Here is an 18,123-nt window from a genome sequence, read left to right as displayed (position 1 = left end):
GCAAAAACTGGCGCCCTGTGCTGTGTGTGGTGCCAGGCCGTACGGGTGGTGCCCGGCTCCGACACCTTGCTATCTGCAGCGTCACAATGTAGCAGTTTTACCTGGACTGCTCCTTTATTGTCCTTTATCTGTCCAGCCTCTGTTTGAAGACTTCCATTGAAGGAGAACTCACCACTTCTCGTGGCAGCCTGTTCCACTCATTGATCACTCTAACTGTCAAAAAGTTTTTTTCTAATATCTAATCTGTGTCTCCTCCCATTCAGTTTCATCCCATTGCTTCTAGTCTTTCCTTGTGCAAATGAGAATAAAGTTGATCCTTCTACAATGTGACAGCCCTTTAGATATTTGTAGACAGCTATTAAGTCTCCTCTCAGTCTTCTCTTTTGCAAACTAAACATTCCCAAATCCTGCAACCTTTCCTCATAAGACAGGGTTTGCAGACCGGTCACCATTCTGGTCGCTCTTTTCTGAACTTGCTCCAGTTTGTTGATGTCTTTTTTAAAATGTGGTGCCCAAAACTGGACACAATATTCCAGATGAGGTCTGACCAGGAGGACGTTACCCCCTTACTGTATTGTGCCCCCTGTACAGATGGTGGAGGATGATAATGCTATGGGCTGCTATCAGGGGCCAGCCCCGGCCCCTTAGTTCCAGTGAAGGCAAATCTTAATTTTTCATTACAGAAGATTGTGGACAATTGTAGCTTCAGCTTTGTGGGAACAGTTTGGGGTTCGCCCTTTTCTGTTCCCCATGACTGTGCCCAGTGCACAAGCTCCATACAGATATGGAGGGGGAACATGAGCAGCCGCACAGAGCCCGGACCTCAGCCCCATCCAACACCTAGACCGGAGATTGTGAACCCAGACCCCCCAACATCAGGGTCTGACCCCACAAATGCTCTCCTGGAGGAAGGGGCAAAAATTCCCACAGACGCCTCCAAAATTCTGTACAAATCCTTCTCAGAGGGGCAGGAGCCGCTATATCTGCAGAGGGCGACTCCATATTACTGTCTATGGATGTAGGATAGGAGGTCAGAGAAGCCCCTGGAGGAGAATGTGGAGGGGGCACATACTTTTCTCCCTATTTCATATATACAAGGTTATGTGGAGTTGAGCTTTTAGCACGAGAACCACAAAACACCAAGCTGCAGCCCTGATGAGTGGAAAGAGGTCAGGAACCAGAACGGTCTCACTGTATGAAGCAAATAACCCCTGTGATACAACAAATCGACATTTGTACATTTAAAGGGACAACATATTCTGTGATAATGGCATTGCCAAGGTCTGCGCGTTCTGCTTCTGATACATTGTAACCTAATTGCCTTATGTATATTCTCTTTATTCACACAGAATAGATTTTCCTTGAGAAGGACGCTGCATTCAGTGCAGACGGACCCCTCGCATCACATTAGACCACCGTGACCTTGTGTGCAGAAAATCACTTACAGCGTGGTGAGCTGGCTCATGTTTGTGAAGGAAGAGTTGCTGAGGGAGCTGATTCGGTTATTGCTCAGATCTCTGTAAAACACAAGAGAGAAGATATGATTAAAAGGAGAAGAGTTCATTTCTCTTATACAAGATCTGTATTCACCCCTCATATCGGGGCGCTATATACCAGGGTGAGGCTGAAATGCAGCTGCCAGAAAATCTACAGCATGACCAAGGATTCCCAATAACGGGGCACAACAGCACAGAAGGTTATCATTAATTCTAAATTTACTGTAAGAAAAGTTTTAAAAAAAAATCCTGAAAAAGTCCATTTAAGAAAAAAATTTAAAAAATTCTACTACCTGCAGCCACCACTAGAGGGAGCTCAGTGTATGTTATTAAGCTCCTAAGCTCCCTCTAGTGGTGGATGCAGGTAAGACAGAATGTTATTTTTAACCAATATTTATCCAGGGAGTTTGGAGCTTTAGCGTTTGCCGCTTCTATAAATAATAAGAAAGTAATGAGAGCAACATTTTGAATTTATATAGAAAAAAATAGACCAAATAAAAGTCTGTATACACTTTAAGAAAAGTATACACCAAGAGGGAACTAGCAAAACCTTCACATTTACTATAACAATACAATATAGAAAAAAGATGGTTATGGCTGCGGTAAACGGAAATCGGGTATATTATGACAATGCCGGAGAGGACAAAGGATATTACTTTTCATGTGCAACAAAGAAAATCAGCAAAGGAAAAACAGAACAGTAATAAACGAGTGTAATACGCGCTCGGTGACGGGTCACAGGTCGCCCTGGAAGAGAAGCAGGAGAGAGGAAAACCCTGCGATCTACAGCGGTCACAGTCTGCAGGAGCGCTCGGCGGCTCTGCGCGTCCTCACATTATCCGGACATCACTCGACTTCGGCTTCGTTTGTGTCACATAGTCTCTCCATTCACATGTAAAGTCCTGAGAGCGGAGCACAGTGTGAGCACGCCGGCCCGAGAACCGATCGCTCTGCGTCAGTCACTGTAATGATGGCGCCATCTGCAGAGTGTGAACGGCGACATACTTACACCAGCTGTAAATACTTGTATGTGGAGAGCTGCGGGGGCACCAACGTGAACTGGTTACCATCCAGGTATCTGCAAGAGGAGAACATCATTACTGCCCGGATCCAGAAGGCGACAGCTAGAAGTATAACGCATCATTTCACATCTAAGCATCCGGTATATATCTCTCACATACTGTATCTATCTATTATCTATGCATCTAATATCCATCATCTCTCCATCTAGCTATATATCCATCTATTATATGGTATATCTATCATCTATCAATCATCTATTATCTATCTATGTATATAACATCCATTATCTCTGCATCTCATATCTCCCTAGCAATATACCCATCTATCATCTATTATCTATCTATCTATTATCTATCTATCATCTATCTATTATCTATCATCTATTATCTATCATCTATTATCTATCATCTATCTATCATCTATCTTTTTATCTATTATATATCTATTATCTATCTATCTATTATATATCTATCATCTACACTCGTGGTCAAAATTGTTGGTGCCCCTCGTTTAATGGCAGAAAATCCCACAATGGTGACAGAAACAACTCGAATCTGACAAAAGTAATAATAAATCAAAAATCTATGAAAATGAACAAATGAAAGTCAGATGCAGCTTTTCAGCCATGCTCCCACAGAATTTAAAAAAAAATTGAACTCATGAAATAGGCCTGGACAGAAATGATGGCTCCCTTAACTTAATTGGGTCGCCCTCCCAGGTCTGTGGGGTACTCGGTACCGGGCCGGTATCAGTGGGATGTGTCACAGCAGTGGTGACCCGGTCCATGGCCCTGGGCGCCCAAGTAATGGGGAAATTGAAATGGTGGAATGTAGTTAATGGAATAGTTTGTGACGCCACCCGTGGTGTTCGGCAAGGGAGGTGTTCAGCCGACGCTGCATGCAGATCCGCTGGGACTGATGGTATGGTGCAGCAAAGATGTAAAAGCTCCCCACAGGTGAAACTGTAGTCCCAGGGCAGTGTAGATGTTGTTGGCACGGGGATGTAGCAGTGCCGGAAGGGTAGGAAGCAGACAAGACACAGCAGGGTGCAATTTCTGTACCTTTACTTGATAAATGCAGTCCAGGGTCCTGATTACAGATGGTAACGGAGCAGGCTAGCCTAGAAGCAACTCAGGATTCTCTCTCAGCAGATGGGCTGTGCAGTCTCCTTCCTAGCGCCTATTTGGATGAAGTACTCCTAGTACTGACTTACACTGAAGTTCCTCCTACTTCTCTTATTGTCTCTTAGAACTACCTCGCATGGCAGACAGCTGTAGCCACTATTCCTCTCCTGGCTCACTCCGTGCTGTTGTGCCTCCGAGTCTTAGATGGGAGTAGAGCATTTACAGCCTCCTACTCCTCTGGTTTCTGTTGCAGGACCATTAGTATCCGTACAACCGTGTAGACCAGGCTCCAGTTCATGCGCTCTCACTGTGAGGGAGCTCTCCTTCCTCAGCTCAACCTCCAGCTTCTCTCCACACGTCTGCCCATGTGGACCTCCTCACACTAACTGACCACTCCTTCCCCTTGGCCCTCAGAGAGCACTCCTCCCCTCAATTCCGATTCAGAGTCCCCCCTGCTGGCCTGGAGTGGAACTGTGTTGCATGTTTAGGTTAACTGCGAGAGAGACCCTTCACTGCTTCCAAGCATGACCTCACCCTCCCTGGAGGAAGGCAAAGTCACTGTGGCGGCCATACTCCTGGGGGCGCCACATAATATTTTGTTGTACAACCTTTTGAGGCAATCACTGCAATCAAACGATTCCTGTAACGGTCAATGAGACTTCTGCCCCTCTCCACAGGTATTTTGGCCCACGCCTCAAGAGCAAACTGCTCTAGTTGTCTCGTGTGTGAAGGTTGCCTTGCCAGACGGGATGTCTCAGCTCTTTCCAAAGATGCTCAATAGGATTTAGGTCAGGGCTCATAGAAGGCCACTTCAGAATAGTCCAATATTTTCCTCTTAGCCTTTCTTGGGTGTTTTTAGCTGTGTGTTTTGGGTCTTTATCCTGTTACAAGATCCATGACCTGCGACTGAGACCAACCTTTCATACACTGGGCAGCATATTTCTCTCTAGAATCCCTTGATAGTCTTGAGATTTAATTGTACCCTGCAAAGATTCTAGATACCCTGTGCCAGATGCAGCAAAGCAGCTCCAGAACATAACAGAGCCTCCTCCATGTTTCACAGTAGGGACAGTGTTCTTTTCTTGATATGCTTCATTTTTCCATAGAGCTGATGTGCCTTGCCAAAAAGTTCCATTTTTCTATCACCTGTCCATAGGACATTCTCCCAGAAGCTTTGTGGCTTTCAACATGTAGTTTGGCAAATTCCAGTCTGGCTTTTTTTATGATTTTTTTTCAACACTGGTGTCTTCCTTGGTCATCTCCCATGAAGTCCACTTTGTTTCATACAACGACAGATGGTGTGATCTGACACTGATGTTCCTTGAGCTTGAAGGTCACCTTTAATCTGTTTAGAAGTTTTTCTGGTCTTTTTATTACCATTCGTATTATCCATCTCTTTGATTTGTCATCAATTTTCCTCCTGCGGCCACGTCCAGGGAGGTTGGCTACAGTCCCATGGAGCTTACTTTTCTGAATAATACGTGCAACTGTAGTCACAGGAACATATCTAACATCTATCTATTACCTATCTATTATCTATCTATCTATCAACTTAGCATTATCTATTATCTATCTATCTATCATCTATTTATCATCTATCTATTATCTATCTATTATCTATCCTTCAAAAGTATTCATACCCTGTGAACCTTCCACATTTATTTACAACCACAAGCTTAAATATTTGAAATTAAATATATTTTATTGGGATTTTCTGTAATACCAACACAAAGTAGCAAGAATTTTTAAAGTGTAAAGGAAATGATACATAGTTTTTACTTTTTTAAATATATAAAAAATATAAATCTGAAAATACTGATGTGTAATAATCACTGCTGCAGTCTTTTGGGGTCTGTCTCTCCAAGCTTTGCACATCTAGAGGAGACAATTTTCTCCGTTCTTCTTTGCACACGCGCTCTCGCTCAGTGAGATTGGATGGAGATGTCTGTGATCAGCAATTTCCGAGTCTTGTCACAGATTTTTAATGGAATTTTTTTGTCTGGACTGGGCCGTGCACACACATGAATATGCTTTCATCTAAATCCTTCCATTGTTGTTGTAGCAGGATTTTTAGGGTCATTGTCCTGCTGGAAGGTGAACCTACGCCCAGGTTTCAAGTCTTTGGCAGCCTCTAACAGGTTTTCCTTCAGGATTCCCCAGTATTTAGCTCCAGTCCATGTTTCCATCAACTTTGACCAGCTTCCCTGCCCCTGCTGAAGAAAAGCCTCCCCACAGCATGATGCTGCCACCACCATATGGGACAGTGGGGATGCTGTTTTCAGGGTAATATGCAGTGTTAGTCTTCTGCCACAAATAGCATTTTGCATATAGCCCAAAAAGTTCTCCTTTGATCTAATCTGACCAGAGCACCTTCTTCCACATGCCTGCTGTGTGGAAGCTACATGGCTTTTTGCAAATGTTTCTTCTTATGGCTTGATATAAAAAATGGTTTTCTTCTTGCCACACTTCACAAACCAGGCCTTTATTGGAGTATGCGACTATTAGTCATCCTGTTGATAGATTCTCCCACCTGAGCTGTGGATTTCTGCAGGTCCTCCAGAGTGACCATGGACCTCTTGGCTGCTTTTCTGATTAGTGTTCTCCTTGCTTGGGATGTCAGTTTAGGTGGACCTACAGTACATGTCTTAGTAGGTTTGCAGTTATGCCATACTCCTTCTATTTTTGGATGATGGACTGAATAGTGCTCCGTGAGATGTTCAGAGCTTGGGCTATTTTCTTATAACCTAACCCTGCTTTACTCTTCTCCACCACTTTATCCCTGACCTGTCTGGTGGGCTCCTTGGTTTTCTTGATGCTATTTGATCCCTAATGTTCTCACACAAACCTCTGAGGCCTTCACAGAAAAGCTGTAGTTATACTGAGAAGAAATCACACCCAGGTGGACTCAATGTACTACTTATGTGACTTCTGGAGGCAATCGGTCACTCAGGATTTTATTTCGGAATGTCAGACTACAGTGGTGCTGAATACAAATGCTCAACACACTTTTCAGACTAATATTTTTTTGAATATTTAAAAAACCCTGTATCATTTCCTTTACACTTGACAAATTCTTGCTACTTTCTGTTGGTATCACATAAAATCCTAATAAAATACATTTAAGTTTGTGCGTGTAACATGATAAAATGTGGAATAGTTCATGGGGAATGAATACTTTTTCAAGGCAATGTATCTATCCATCCATTTATTCTATTTCATATCTTCTATCGCAATGCGAGTTTTAATAAAGTCTCAACATCAAAAACTTTCAGAAATAAATATAAGTCTTTGACATGTAATATTGATTATTTTACAGAACTTCATGTGATATTTGGAATATTTTACAGCCATTGTTTTAGAACTCACATTAGGACGTAGAATATCCCATACATCCCACCTGGTGCTGACTATATACATTCACCAACAGCACGACACAAAATCTCTAGAAGTCATCTTTGTGATATGTTAGATGGAAGCTTCATGTTCACACGTGGCAGGTTTGTTGCACAAGTGTGTACGTTTGGACTTTCTGTGTTTCTCCGGCATGTGCACAGTTTTCTGCTACCTTCATTCAGATAAATGGGACAGACCTTCCGGCAGTGATACTTACAACTCTGTGACGTTCTTCGGTATCCCCTTCGGCAGAGATAACAAGTGCTTATTACTGCAGCGCACCACGGTGTCCAGACACGTGCACTCCTGCGGACACTGCGGCTGCGGAGCACAGCTCAGCTCTTCCTGTCCTGCGGGGGATAACGATACAATGATATGAACAAAGCACCATTACAACAATGTGAACAAAGCACCATTACAACAACGTGAACAAAGCACCATTACAACAGCGTGAGCAAAGCACCATTACAACAATGTGAGCAAAGCACCATTACTACAATGTGAACAAATCACCATTACAACAATGTGAACAAAGTACCATTACAACAATGTGAACAAAGCACCATTACAACAATGTGAACAAAGCACCATTACAACAATGTAAACAAAGCACCATTACAACAATGTGAACAAAGCACCATTACAACAATGTGAACAAAGTACCATTACAACAATGTGAACAAAGCACCATTACAACAATGTGAGCAAAGCACCATTACAACAATGTGAACAAAGCACCCTTACAACAATGTGAACAAATCACCATTACAACAATGTGAACAAAGCACCATTACAACAATGTGAACAAATCACCATTACAACAATGTGAACAAAGTACCATTACAACAATGTGAACAAAGCACCCTTACAACAATGTGAACAAAGCACCATTACAACAATGTGAATTAAGCACCCTTACAACAATGTGAGCAAAGCACCCTTACAACAATGTGAGCAAAGCACCCTTACAACAATGTGAATTAAGCACCCTTACAACAATGTGAGCAAAGCACCCTTACAACAATGTGAATTAAGCACCCTTACAACAATGTGAGCAAAGCACCCTTACAACAATGTGAGCAAAGCACCCTTACAACAATGTGAGCAAAGCACCATTACAACAATGTGAACAAAGCACCATTACAACAATGTGAACAAAGCACCCTTACAACAATGTGAGCAAAGCACCATTACAACAATGTGAACAAAGCACCATTACAACAATGTGAACAAAGCACCCTTACAACAATGTGAGCAAAGCACCATTACAACAATGTGAACAAAGCACCCTTACAACAATGTGAACAAAGCACCATTACAACAATGTGAACAAAGCACCTTTACAACTCTGGTGAAGTGCCACCTTTAGTCCGGTATCACGCATCCATTTTGTGACCGGATTGTGTATCACACTCCATATGGTATCATGACATGGATGGATGAAACCTGTCTGTTTGCATACAGTGTGTGCAGTGAGCAGGAAGAAATTCAAGGTGTGTAAAATGACAAAGATCATCAATCAGAGAATTATACCTCAAGGACATGTGAGGGTCCTTCATATGTGGTGGCGTGGACATGGATTTCGGTGTAGATTTATTGCCGAATTCCACATCCAATCTGCTGGCAATCGTCATCTCAAGCACGTGAAGGGAGTTTCTGCAACCCATCCCGCAGCTACAGAAATTCCCTGAATGGATTCCCAGAATCCGCAGCGTGTGCACACACCCTAAGAGTCCGCTCACACTGGCATAGAACAAGGCCGAGAGCAATCTGATGTTTTATCCTATGTTATACTATGGGGCAGAGCAGATCAGAGATTTTCTTTTCTCATGCCGATTTATATACTCGACGTAAGAGTCTGGCTATATGAGACCCCCACCAATCCCGAGAAGGGGGCTCTGTAGACCCACATCCATCAGACATGTAATAATTATCTGACGGGTGGGGGTGTTGTCTTTGGTCCGCACTGTCAGTGGTGAAACAAGGGTTAAATATCCCCCAATTCTACTGATAGGTGGGTGCCTCACAATTGGCTGCACCATAAAGATCTGACGCTGAAAAATAAAGACTGAATCTTCATCATAAATTATCTCAATGATAGGTGCTACAGTGGGAAAAAAGGTATTTATTCAGCCCCCAATTGTGCAAGTTCTCCCACTTAAAAAGATGAGAGAGGCCTGTAACTGACATCATAGGTAGACCACAACTATGAGAGTCAAAATGAGAAAACAAATCCAGAAAATCACCTTGTCTGATTTGGCAACATTTATTTTGCAAATTATGGTGGAAAATAAGAATTTGGTCACCAAAGAACATGCAAGATTTCTGGCTCTCACAGACCTGTAACTTCTTCTTTGAGAGGCTCCTCTGTCCTCCACTCATTACCTGTAGTAATGGCACCTGTTTGACCTTGTTATCAGTAAAAAACACAATTGGTGGCTGACTAAATACTTTTTTCCCCACTGTACCCTCTAAATCAGAGTCTGACCCTATACATGGACCAGTCCAGAAACTGATCTAGAGGCACATTGTCCCCATGGAGCAGGTTCCATACTCAGGTGGTCTTTTTAAAGGGAATTTCACATCAGAAGATTACCTATTAATTAAACCAGGTTTTTATGTTAAATATATATATATAAACTGTATATATGAAAAATCTTGCAATTTCCACACTGGTCACTAGGATTAATATTAGACTCCTGCATCCTACCGGAAACAAAGACAATAGTATGTAGAAATAGACTTACTCAGACCCTATTCGTTTTTATAGAAACGTTATCTGAGCATGCTCTAATCTGGGCAAATGTCATAGTGAAGTTAGGGGTAAAAGGTGGATTCTTTGTTATCTACTCTATATAGAGGTGTTATCAGCCGTTGTCCAGGAGGAGGAGGAGGTGAGCTGTGACATCATCTATTGTGAACGGTGCATCCTGTGTTATCTACTGTATATAGAGGTGTTATCAGTCATTGTCCAGGAGGAGGAGGTGAGCTGTGACATTGACTATTGTGAATGGTGGATCCTGTGTTATCTACTGTATATAGAGGTGTCATCAGCCATTGTACAGGAGGAGGTGAGCTGTGATATCACCTATTGTGAACGGTGGATCCTGTGTTATCTACTGTATATAGAGGTGTTATCAGCCATTGTACAGGAGGAGGTGAGCTGTGACATCACATATTGTGAATGGTGGATCCTGTGTTATCTACTGTATATAGAGGTGTTATCAGTCATTGTCCAGGAGGAGGAGGTGAGCTGTGACATCACCTATTGTGAATGGTGGATCCTGTGTTATCTACTGTATATAGAGGTCTTATCAGCCATTGTCCAGGAGGAGGAGGAGGTGAGCTGTGACATCGTCTATTGTGAATGGTGGATCCTGTGTTATCTACTGTACAGAACAGGAATGGTGAGTCTAGTATTAGACCTAGTGATCATTTTGAAAATTGCACATTATTTTAATATAGCTAGTAATGTGGAAAATTGAAAAAAAAAAATAATAAAAATAATACATTTAATATAAAACTTGATTTGACATTTTCTGATTCCCTTTAAGGTTGTCTTGCTCTTTCTTGCTGGACATTAGCATCAATAAATCTCGGTACCTTCTTCACATTTGAAGTCAGGGAAGGCCACGTCCTGGAGCGGGATCTGCCGCAGGAAGTCTGGATTCTGACAGCGAGGGTTTCCCGTGACAATCTTCCTCCTCCTCAGCCAGTCTCCGAGCCAGGCCAGCTGGCAGTTACAGTTAAAGGGGTTAGCCAGTAAGTTCCTGCGCAGATAGAAAGCCGCGGATAAAACATTGGAAACGGATCGGTCTTTTTGTTGCATTCGGACCTAATAAAGTCCACGAATGACAACTAGAAAGTGGTAATGCCAGAGCTGAAATCCCTCCTATCCACAGCATACAGTAACCTGCTGAATCTGGGCCTGCGAGGGCATAGAATTAATGGATACAGACACCCACAGGGATTTATTATTATTTTTATTTTTTTTAATTCGGTTTCATTAAAACTGTTGCACCATTTGTCTTTAAAGGCTCTTTGTCTCCTTGCGCACTGCTGGCTGCAGAATGAGTTAGCTGAGGATCCATCAGTGAGTTTCTTCTGAGTTGGTAACTTCTTTATCTATTTTCTGCTGCTGATTTATGACCGTATTAGCAAAGTAGAGAAGAAAAACAGATAAAAGAGCTGACTGATAGATTCTCAGTTGACTCATTCAATGGGCAGAGAAACAGAGAGCCATTGAAAGCAAAAAGGTATAACATTTTTAAGAAAACCAAACTGAAAAAGTTATTTTTAGTCCAAAAAAAATTAACAAAACTAAAACGAACACCAATCTAAAATAGTGAATGCAGAAGAGAGGATTCCAGCGCTGATCCCCCAGGACGACGACGCTGCTGCCATCACATAAGGCCAGGAGACGAGATCTTTACTGACTATTAGGAGGCGGCTGTGATTTATTATAACTGCACAAACATCAATATTCCCAGAAATGCAACTTCCCAGATGGGAGATAAAACTCTACAGCGCCATCTAATGGCCAGAATTGCAATATGCAACTTATTTTAGTAGCAGCCGCACAGATAGATACAGTAAGGCCATGTGCACACGCTGCAGATTCACCTGCGGGTTTTTTCCCGCGGAACCGCAGGTAAAGTGACCTGTGGTTTTGCTGCGGTTTTGCCCTGCGGTTTCACACCTCTATTATGTTAAAGGTGTGAAACCGCAGCTGAATCTGCAGAAACAATTGACATGCTGCAGAAAAAAAACCCGCAGCAAAACCGCGTGGAAAAAACCGCAGCGTGAGCACAGCGGTTTTGAAAACCCATAGGGTTACATGGTACTGTATCATGTCTGCGGAACTGCTGCGGTTCCGCAGGGCCAAAAACCGCAGCGGAACCGCAGCAAAAAACGCAGCGTGTGCACATAGCCTAAGCCTCAGTGACTGCAGCACCAACCAAGCAGGAGTGAAGTTGTCAGATGTTAGTAAATTGTCACTTGGACCTATGTCCCCATGACCCTCATACATCACCTCTTTACCAGCCCAGCACCTAGGCAGAGAGGACCTGATTCATCATTCGCGGGGGGGTTTTTTAAAAGCCACTTTCCTTTTTATGACTTGTGTTCGACGACCTTTCTTCGCGCAAAATTTGGAGGAGTTTTTTTTTACGAATAAAAAATGCTCTTTATTTTCATCTTAAAAGGCGTTATCCAGGAATAGTCTTTTTTTTTTTTTACTATGGGCCTAAGAGCTAACAGGTAGGTAGTTGTTACCTACCTGCCTCTAGTGCACGGTGCCGATCTCTGCCGGCACAGAGAGGTCACGGTCACAGTCCGCTCCTGCCAGCAACTCGGTGGCTTCCGCTGTCATGTCAACAGAGCAGCTCCTCTTCTTCTTCCATTCTGCTCTGTCGACAGGGCTTAACTGCTGATATCAGCCAGCTCCATGATGCCTAACTGCAGGGAGCCGGCTGTCAATCAGCTTGATGTCAAACTGTCACGCCCTTTGGAAAAAGCAGAACGGAAGAAGAAGAAGAAGAAGAGCTGCTCTGTTGATGTGGAGCAGCCGAATCGCCGGCAGGAGCGGCCAGCGCCGGATAGGACGGGCAGATAGTTGGCAACTACCTGCCTGTTATTTTATTTACTATGAACCAAAAGACTAAGACAGTCGAGGACATACCTGTTTAAAAGTCGCTTTTGTATTGAAATGTTGCAAAAATTTCAGGTGTGCATAAAATCACTGCAACTGGAGGAAAAAATGTACAATCATGAACTAACTAAATGTGTGGTCACTATAGTGAGTGCAGGGGAGGTTGTCCAGAGCCTACAGGGACCCGACTATGGAGCATAACAGATAACAAATGCTTTTAACGACCAGTGATAATGGCGGACCCTATTGGAGGTTTTCGGACTGGGGTCCTCGAGCTTGAAGCTGCGCCACTGTACATACTCACAAGGTGGAGAGAGACTGCAGGGTGTCGAACGCCCCGGGGGTGATGGTGCTGATCTGGTTATCGTACAGGGACAGGAGCCGGACGTTGCGGAGTCCGGTGAAGCTGTCGTTGTGGACGCAGCTCACCTTGTTATTCCTCAGCATCCTACAAGACACAAGTCCAGAGCACATGAGCCGGAATACACAGTATAGGAACACTGGGAGACATTAGACGCTTCCTTCCCTGCCGATTCCGCTACATTCCTACAATATGGATCTATTCTATGATGCTTTTTTGCCACTTTTATTATCATCGTTTTACAATCTATCCCAAGAGTGATCGACCGCGAACCTGACTTACAATTGGCAAAAACATCCGTGCACTATTCTTTTCACCAAAAGAGAAGTATTAATGTGAACAGAGCCTAAAATTAGCTATAAATTAACCTCTTCTCACCACAGCTTTTTTTTTTTTTTTAATATTTTTTTCCCTCCTCTTCTTTCAAAAACCATAACTTTTTTATTTTTCCTCCGACTTTTTTTTTTAGTTGCACAAGTTGTACTCGGTTCATTTAACATATAAAGTACTGAAAAATGGGGGGGGGGGGGGAAATAAAATCCAAAAAGGGTAAAATTGTGAATTCATCCAATTCTGACTCTGTATTTTTTTTTCTTGGCTGGCTTTATCTTTACAGTGTTTATTGGAAAAATGACCCAGTAAATAGAGATGAAAGGATCGATGCATGGGACTCCGGTCCTGGTCAGTGGCACCTGGTGTTTTTACAGGAGGCGCGGGAATCTCTTGACTTTTGGCGTGGCTTTTGATCAGCCTGAGCTGGAGCGATGTCATCTGTGTGTCATGCCGCGCAGATGACAGTTACGTCAGCAATAAAAAAATGAAATTCGGAAGGAAAGAGATTTGTGAGTTTCCCGTCTACCCGCCAGGTACCACTGACCTGGACCGGAGTCCTATGAAGCGATCCGCTCATCTCTACTGGTAACCATTATTTTAGAAACATTATTTTTTGGTTTAGTCCCATTAGGGAACCTGTGATTGTTTGATCACTTCTACTATATACTGCAAAAATACGGCAGTGAAGTGAAAATCGTGGTCCCCTGTGAAGCCTGGCTGGGACACCACAAGAGCACAAAAATGGCGGTAGCTGAGGCATTCAGAAGGCAACCCATCGACACCCCATGAAGGGAGTGGCAAGGAGTTAGGCGCCCAACCAGATTGCAAGTACATGCCGATGTCGGATATAGGTCTGTCCTATGTGCAGTACGTTCTGCTCGTCAGCCAGCTCCGCACACGTGCGACAGGTTCATGATGTAATCATATACCATGGGTTGGCAAGGGGTTAATATTTTTTAAAGGGGTATTCTTAGTAAGTTTTGGGAGTCCAACAACCCTGATCATGAAGGATGTTGCTGTGCAGGGTAAACCCCCGAGCCATCAGTAAGTGACGGCATATAAACGATCACTTTCCCAGATGGGACTACACCTTTCACGCCGTCCAATGCCGACCCGCTTGCCCATATTGTGATGCCATTTTTTAAGGATAATTTTCACGTACGTGCATAAATAGGGCAATATAAAAGAAGAGCCTCTACTTACAATGTTCTAAGACCTTCCAGACCTCGGAACATGCCGCTCCGCACAGACTCCAGGTGATTAGCGGTCAGGTGGAGCTCGCTCACTGATGCCGATCCCTCGAACGCTCCGTCCTCAATTTCCGAGATCTTGTTGTTGCTCAGGTTGCTGTTGGAAATATAACGTTAGATGTGAATCTGCTATGTACAAATCCAATGGCTGTCGGCCGGACGATGCTTCAGCCGATTGTTCATCCGACTTTCATCCCAGCCGTCTGTCCCATACACCAGTCACGATCAGTGTTGGCACCGACCATGGACGCTTAATCCCTTAGATGCTGCTGTCAGTAATCACTACAGCATCTAGATGGTTAACAGAGTGTGGGGGCTCCCTCTTTAACCCCATCGGCACCCTGAGATCATGTGTGCCATTTTTCTTTCTTGTCATGCCACTGTGCATTAATTCCTGAAGGGTTAATAAACTACCAGAAAGCAGTTCTGAATACATGCACTGTTTTTATAATGGTATCACTTTTGTTTTTTGCTTTTTTACTAGAGGTCCCCCCAAAAGTCACTTCAAAACTGAACAGATCCCTAAAAAAAAAAGTTTAGCAAATTTCCAAATTGCACAAAATTAACACCAAGCTTTAGCAGGTGCCATAATAATGGACGATTTGGAAATCTGTCCCCAGTGCGCGTCGATCATGTGATTTAGTCAAATCCAAAAGTCCAAGGCGCCGAAGACCCTCCTTCACAAAAACTTTATTGATCCCAGTGTACACACAAGAGAAAAACCAATGGACGATTCAGCCACGCGGGACCTTTATCCAGGTGTGTATACTTGTTAATGGGTTGATAAAGGCCCAGCGTGGCTGAAACGCTGCAGATATTATCCCTTATGTGTAGGAGGATCTTCGATGCCTTGGATTTGACTGCACCGTTATGACCATGTGGAGGGCGGTAACATTTCCCCGGACGGTGGAGTAGTGCACGGAATATATCTCGATAGCTGATCATGGGATTTGGCTCTGACCGACCTGCGCCGATGGTCACTTACATTTTCTTCAGATGTGGGAGCTTCCTGAATAATCCGGTAGCTTCTAAAGTGGCGATCTCATTGTTGTTCAAGCGCCTGAAAATGTAGAAAAAAATGGAACGTATAATGGAATGGTGACATACAAGATAGTAAATATGGAGTGGCGTCACGTGAAGCTTGTGGGCCCAGATGCAAAATCCAAAACAGGGCCCCCAACTAGGTCTTTAATAATAATAATCTTTCCCTATGGGGTTAAAGTCTAGTCCCCAAGGCCCTATTATAGGGGATAATAAATATATGGTGGCCATTGTGTGCACTGCACTGTATATAGGGCACGGCACACAAGGTTTTAGTAGGGATGGATCTCATACATACAGCTCGGCTGTAGACTGCGGGATGCGGTCGGGGATCTTTGACAGCTTCAGGTTGGAACAGTCCACCACGTTGGATTCACATCTGCACTTGGGCGGACACACGACATCGCTGTTACATTCGCTGCTGAGCTGTAGATCCTCAGTTCCTGAAACAAAAAACACAAAAAAAGGTATAAAATCTCGTGTGGGATTATTCCGAGTAGCATATTCCTAGTTATTCCTGTGTATATTGCTTTCAGCTTTATTATTAGCGGATGTTTATTTGCTGCAATATTATACGTTATGTTGTAAAATGCGCTGTAAAAAAATTATTATTATAATTTAATGGGTTATTCCATCTCCAAGATCCTATCCCAATATGTAGTAGGTGCAATAATAATAATATTAGCAAATACCCCGATTAGAAATGTAGTATAGTTCATCTGATTAGCTCTGTTGCTTACCCCATGTGCAGGGCATTGCAGTAGCTTACGTATCCATGGCTATGTCCACTGACAACTAACTGTCACTATATGCGTGGTCGTAACCATGGATACTGAAGCTCCTGCAATATGGAATAAGCGACTTAGCTAATCAGGAGAACTATACTACATTTCTAATTGGAGGTATTTGCTAATATTATTACTATAATTACACCTACTACATATTGGGATAGGATCTTGGAGATGGGAATACCAATTAAGGAGGGCAAAATATTAGGAAACCACAATCCTATAAAAGCAAAAAGCTTTAAAAAAAAAAAAAAAAAAAAAAGCTTTTCAGGGTCTATTCCTATATTTATTCCATACATGCATAGTCTTGCATATATTTTACATTATTAATTTATGCAAAAGCTTTTTGATGTAGTTCTAAGACATAAAGAAACACACGCAAAATGCATAAACTAACAGCGCCCCCCTCAGGAGACACGCAGGCGTTTTTTTTTTGTTTTTTTTTTTAAATCAGCCCACTTTTTTTTTCCTAATGTTGCAAATGATTATCCAGATTCTTCTTGATTTTATGTGCAAGTTATTTTAATCTTTGTGCTCTCATAGGTGCGGCTGATAACAGGTCTGTGCAGAATAGAGCCAGGATACTGTATAGCAGATCACATATGTGCATGTAGCGATGTAGATTATTATACTGGCAACACTAAGAGATGAGCGAATCGCTCGGAATTTGTTTCAAGCAGATTCACTCAAATTGGTAAGAAAATTCGATTTGGTCCAAATAAAATTGGATCCCAATCCTCCTCTGCATTGTGCCGTCCCTCTGTTATTCCTCCTGGAAATGTATCAATTGGGTGTTAATGTCAGTACTAATAGGACACTGTCTGATTGTACAGTGAGGTCCCCGTCATTGACAAGGCGAATGGTAACACCTAGGTGTCAATTTCTACATACATTTCCAGGAGGAGCAACAGAGGAGCAGAGTTGTAACAAAACACGCTCCAGCCTTCTTATTCTATGGGGAATACAATACAATAGTCACATGGACATACCTGGAATAAAATATTGTTCTTTAGCTGTGGAGAAAAAAAAGGAAATGATCATAACAAAGTTTATGTTTTACATAAAATCTTATTGCACAGGGTTAGAAAACATGGCTGCTGTAGTCCCAAAACTGTCCGCAGCTTTATTTCAATGGATGCAATACCACACCGCACCCATGGGGTGGCGCTGTTCCTAGAAGAAAGCAGCCATGATTTTTTTTTTTTTTTAATCCTGGAGACATTTTCCCTTAGCGAGCACTAGTTAGTATGAACGTACCAGAGCATCTGAACTTCTTGCTTTTTATTTGCCCGATGCGTTTGTTGGCGAGTCGGCGAGGACTGGCGCATCTGGCACCGCTTGTCTCTATGGGATTTGTTCTTAGGAAGTCTGCAAGCCACTTCAGGTTACAGTCACAGATAAAAGGATTCTGAGCCAAGTGCCTACGTAAAGAAAAAAATCATACAATGTGAGGAGTGACCCAAAGGAGAGGCAAAAAGGGCAAAGGGGACACTACCAGGCTCGGACTGGCCCATGGGAGAACAGGAAATTCCTCCGGTGGGCCGCCCCTGTGAAGGAGTGCTGATGAGCAGCGCTATTACACTTAATTCACAATTTGCAGGAAAAAAAAATACCATCTAATCAATCAGTAAACATGCTAGCCAGATTAATATTACATAGAAGCAA

General features: G+C 42.9%; 1 protein-coding gene across 1 annotated transcript in view; it reads right to left on the bottom strand.

The window, feature by feature from the left end:
* The window catches only part of SLIT1 (slit guidance ligand 1), a 424,914-nt gene that overhangs the window by 69,426 nt on the left and 337,365 nt on the right, over window positions 1-18,123 (bottom strand). The window contains exons 14-23 of the mRNA XM_073552870.1: window positions 17,716-17,879; window positions 17,448-17,471; window positions 15,969-16,113; window positions 15,615-15,689; window positions 14,583-14,726; window positions 12,990-13,133; window positions 10,639-10,805; window positions 7,253-7,385; window positions 2,506-2,574; window positions 1,446-1,517 (exon numbers count right to left, since the gene is read on the bottom strand). Of these exons, the coding sequence (XP_073408971.1) occupies window positions 1,446-1,517; window positions 2,506-2,574; window positions 7,253-7,385; window positions 10,639-10,805; window positions 12,990-13,133; window positions 14,583-14,726; window positions 15,615-15,689; window positions 15,969-16,113; window positions 17,448-17,471; window positions 17,716-17,879 (1,137 nt within the window). The remainder of the gene's footprint in view (window positions 1-1,445; window positions 1,518-2,505; window positions 2,575-7,252; window positions 7,386-10,638; window positions 10,806-12,989; window positions 13,134-14,582; window positions 14,727-15,614; window positions 15,690-15,968; window positions 16,114-17,447; window positions 17,472-17,715; window positions 17,880-18,123) is intronic.

This window comes from Dendrobates tinctorius, unplaced genomic scaffold (assembly GCF_039654945.1).
Source record: "Dendrobates tinctorius isolate UK_male_01 unplaced genomic scaffold, ASM3965494v1 ptg000196l, whole genome shotgun sequence".
Taxonomy (NCBI): Eukaryota; Metazoa; Chordata; class Amphibia; order Anura; family Dendrobatidae; genus Dendrobates; species Dendrobates tinctorius.
This window is presented reverse-complemented; position numbering and strand designations above follow the sequence as displayed.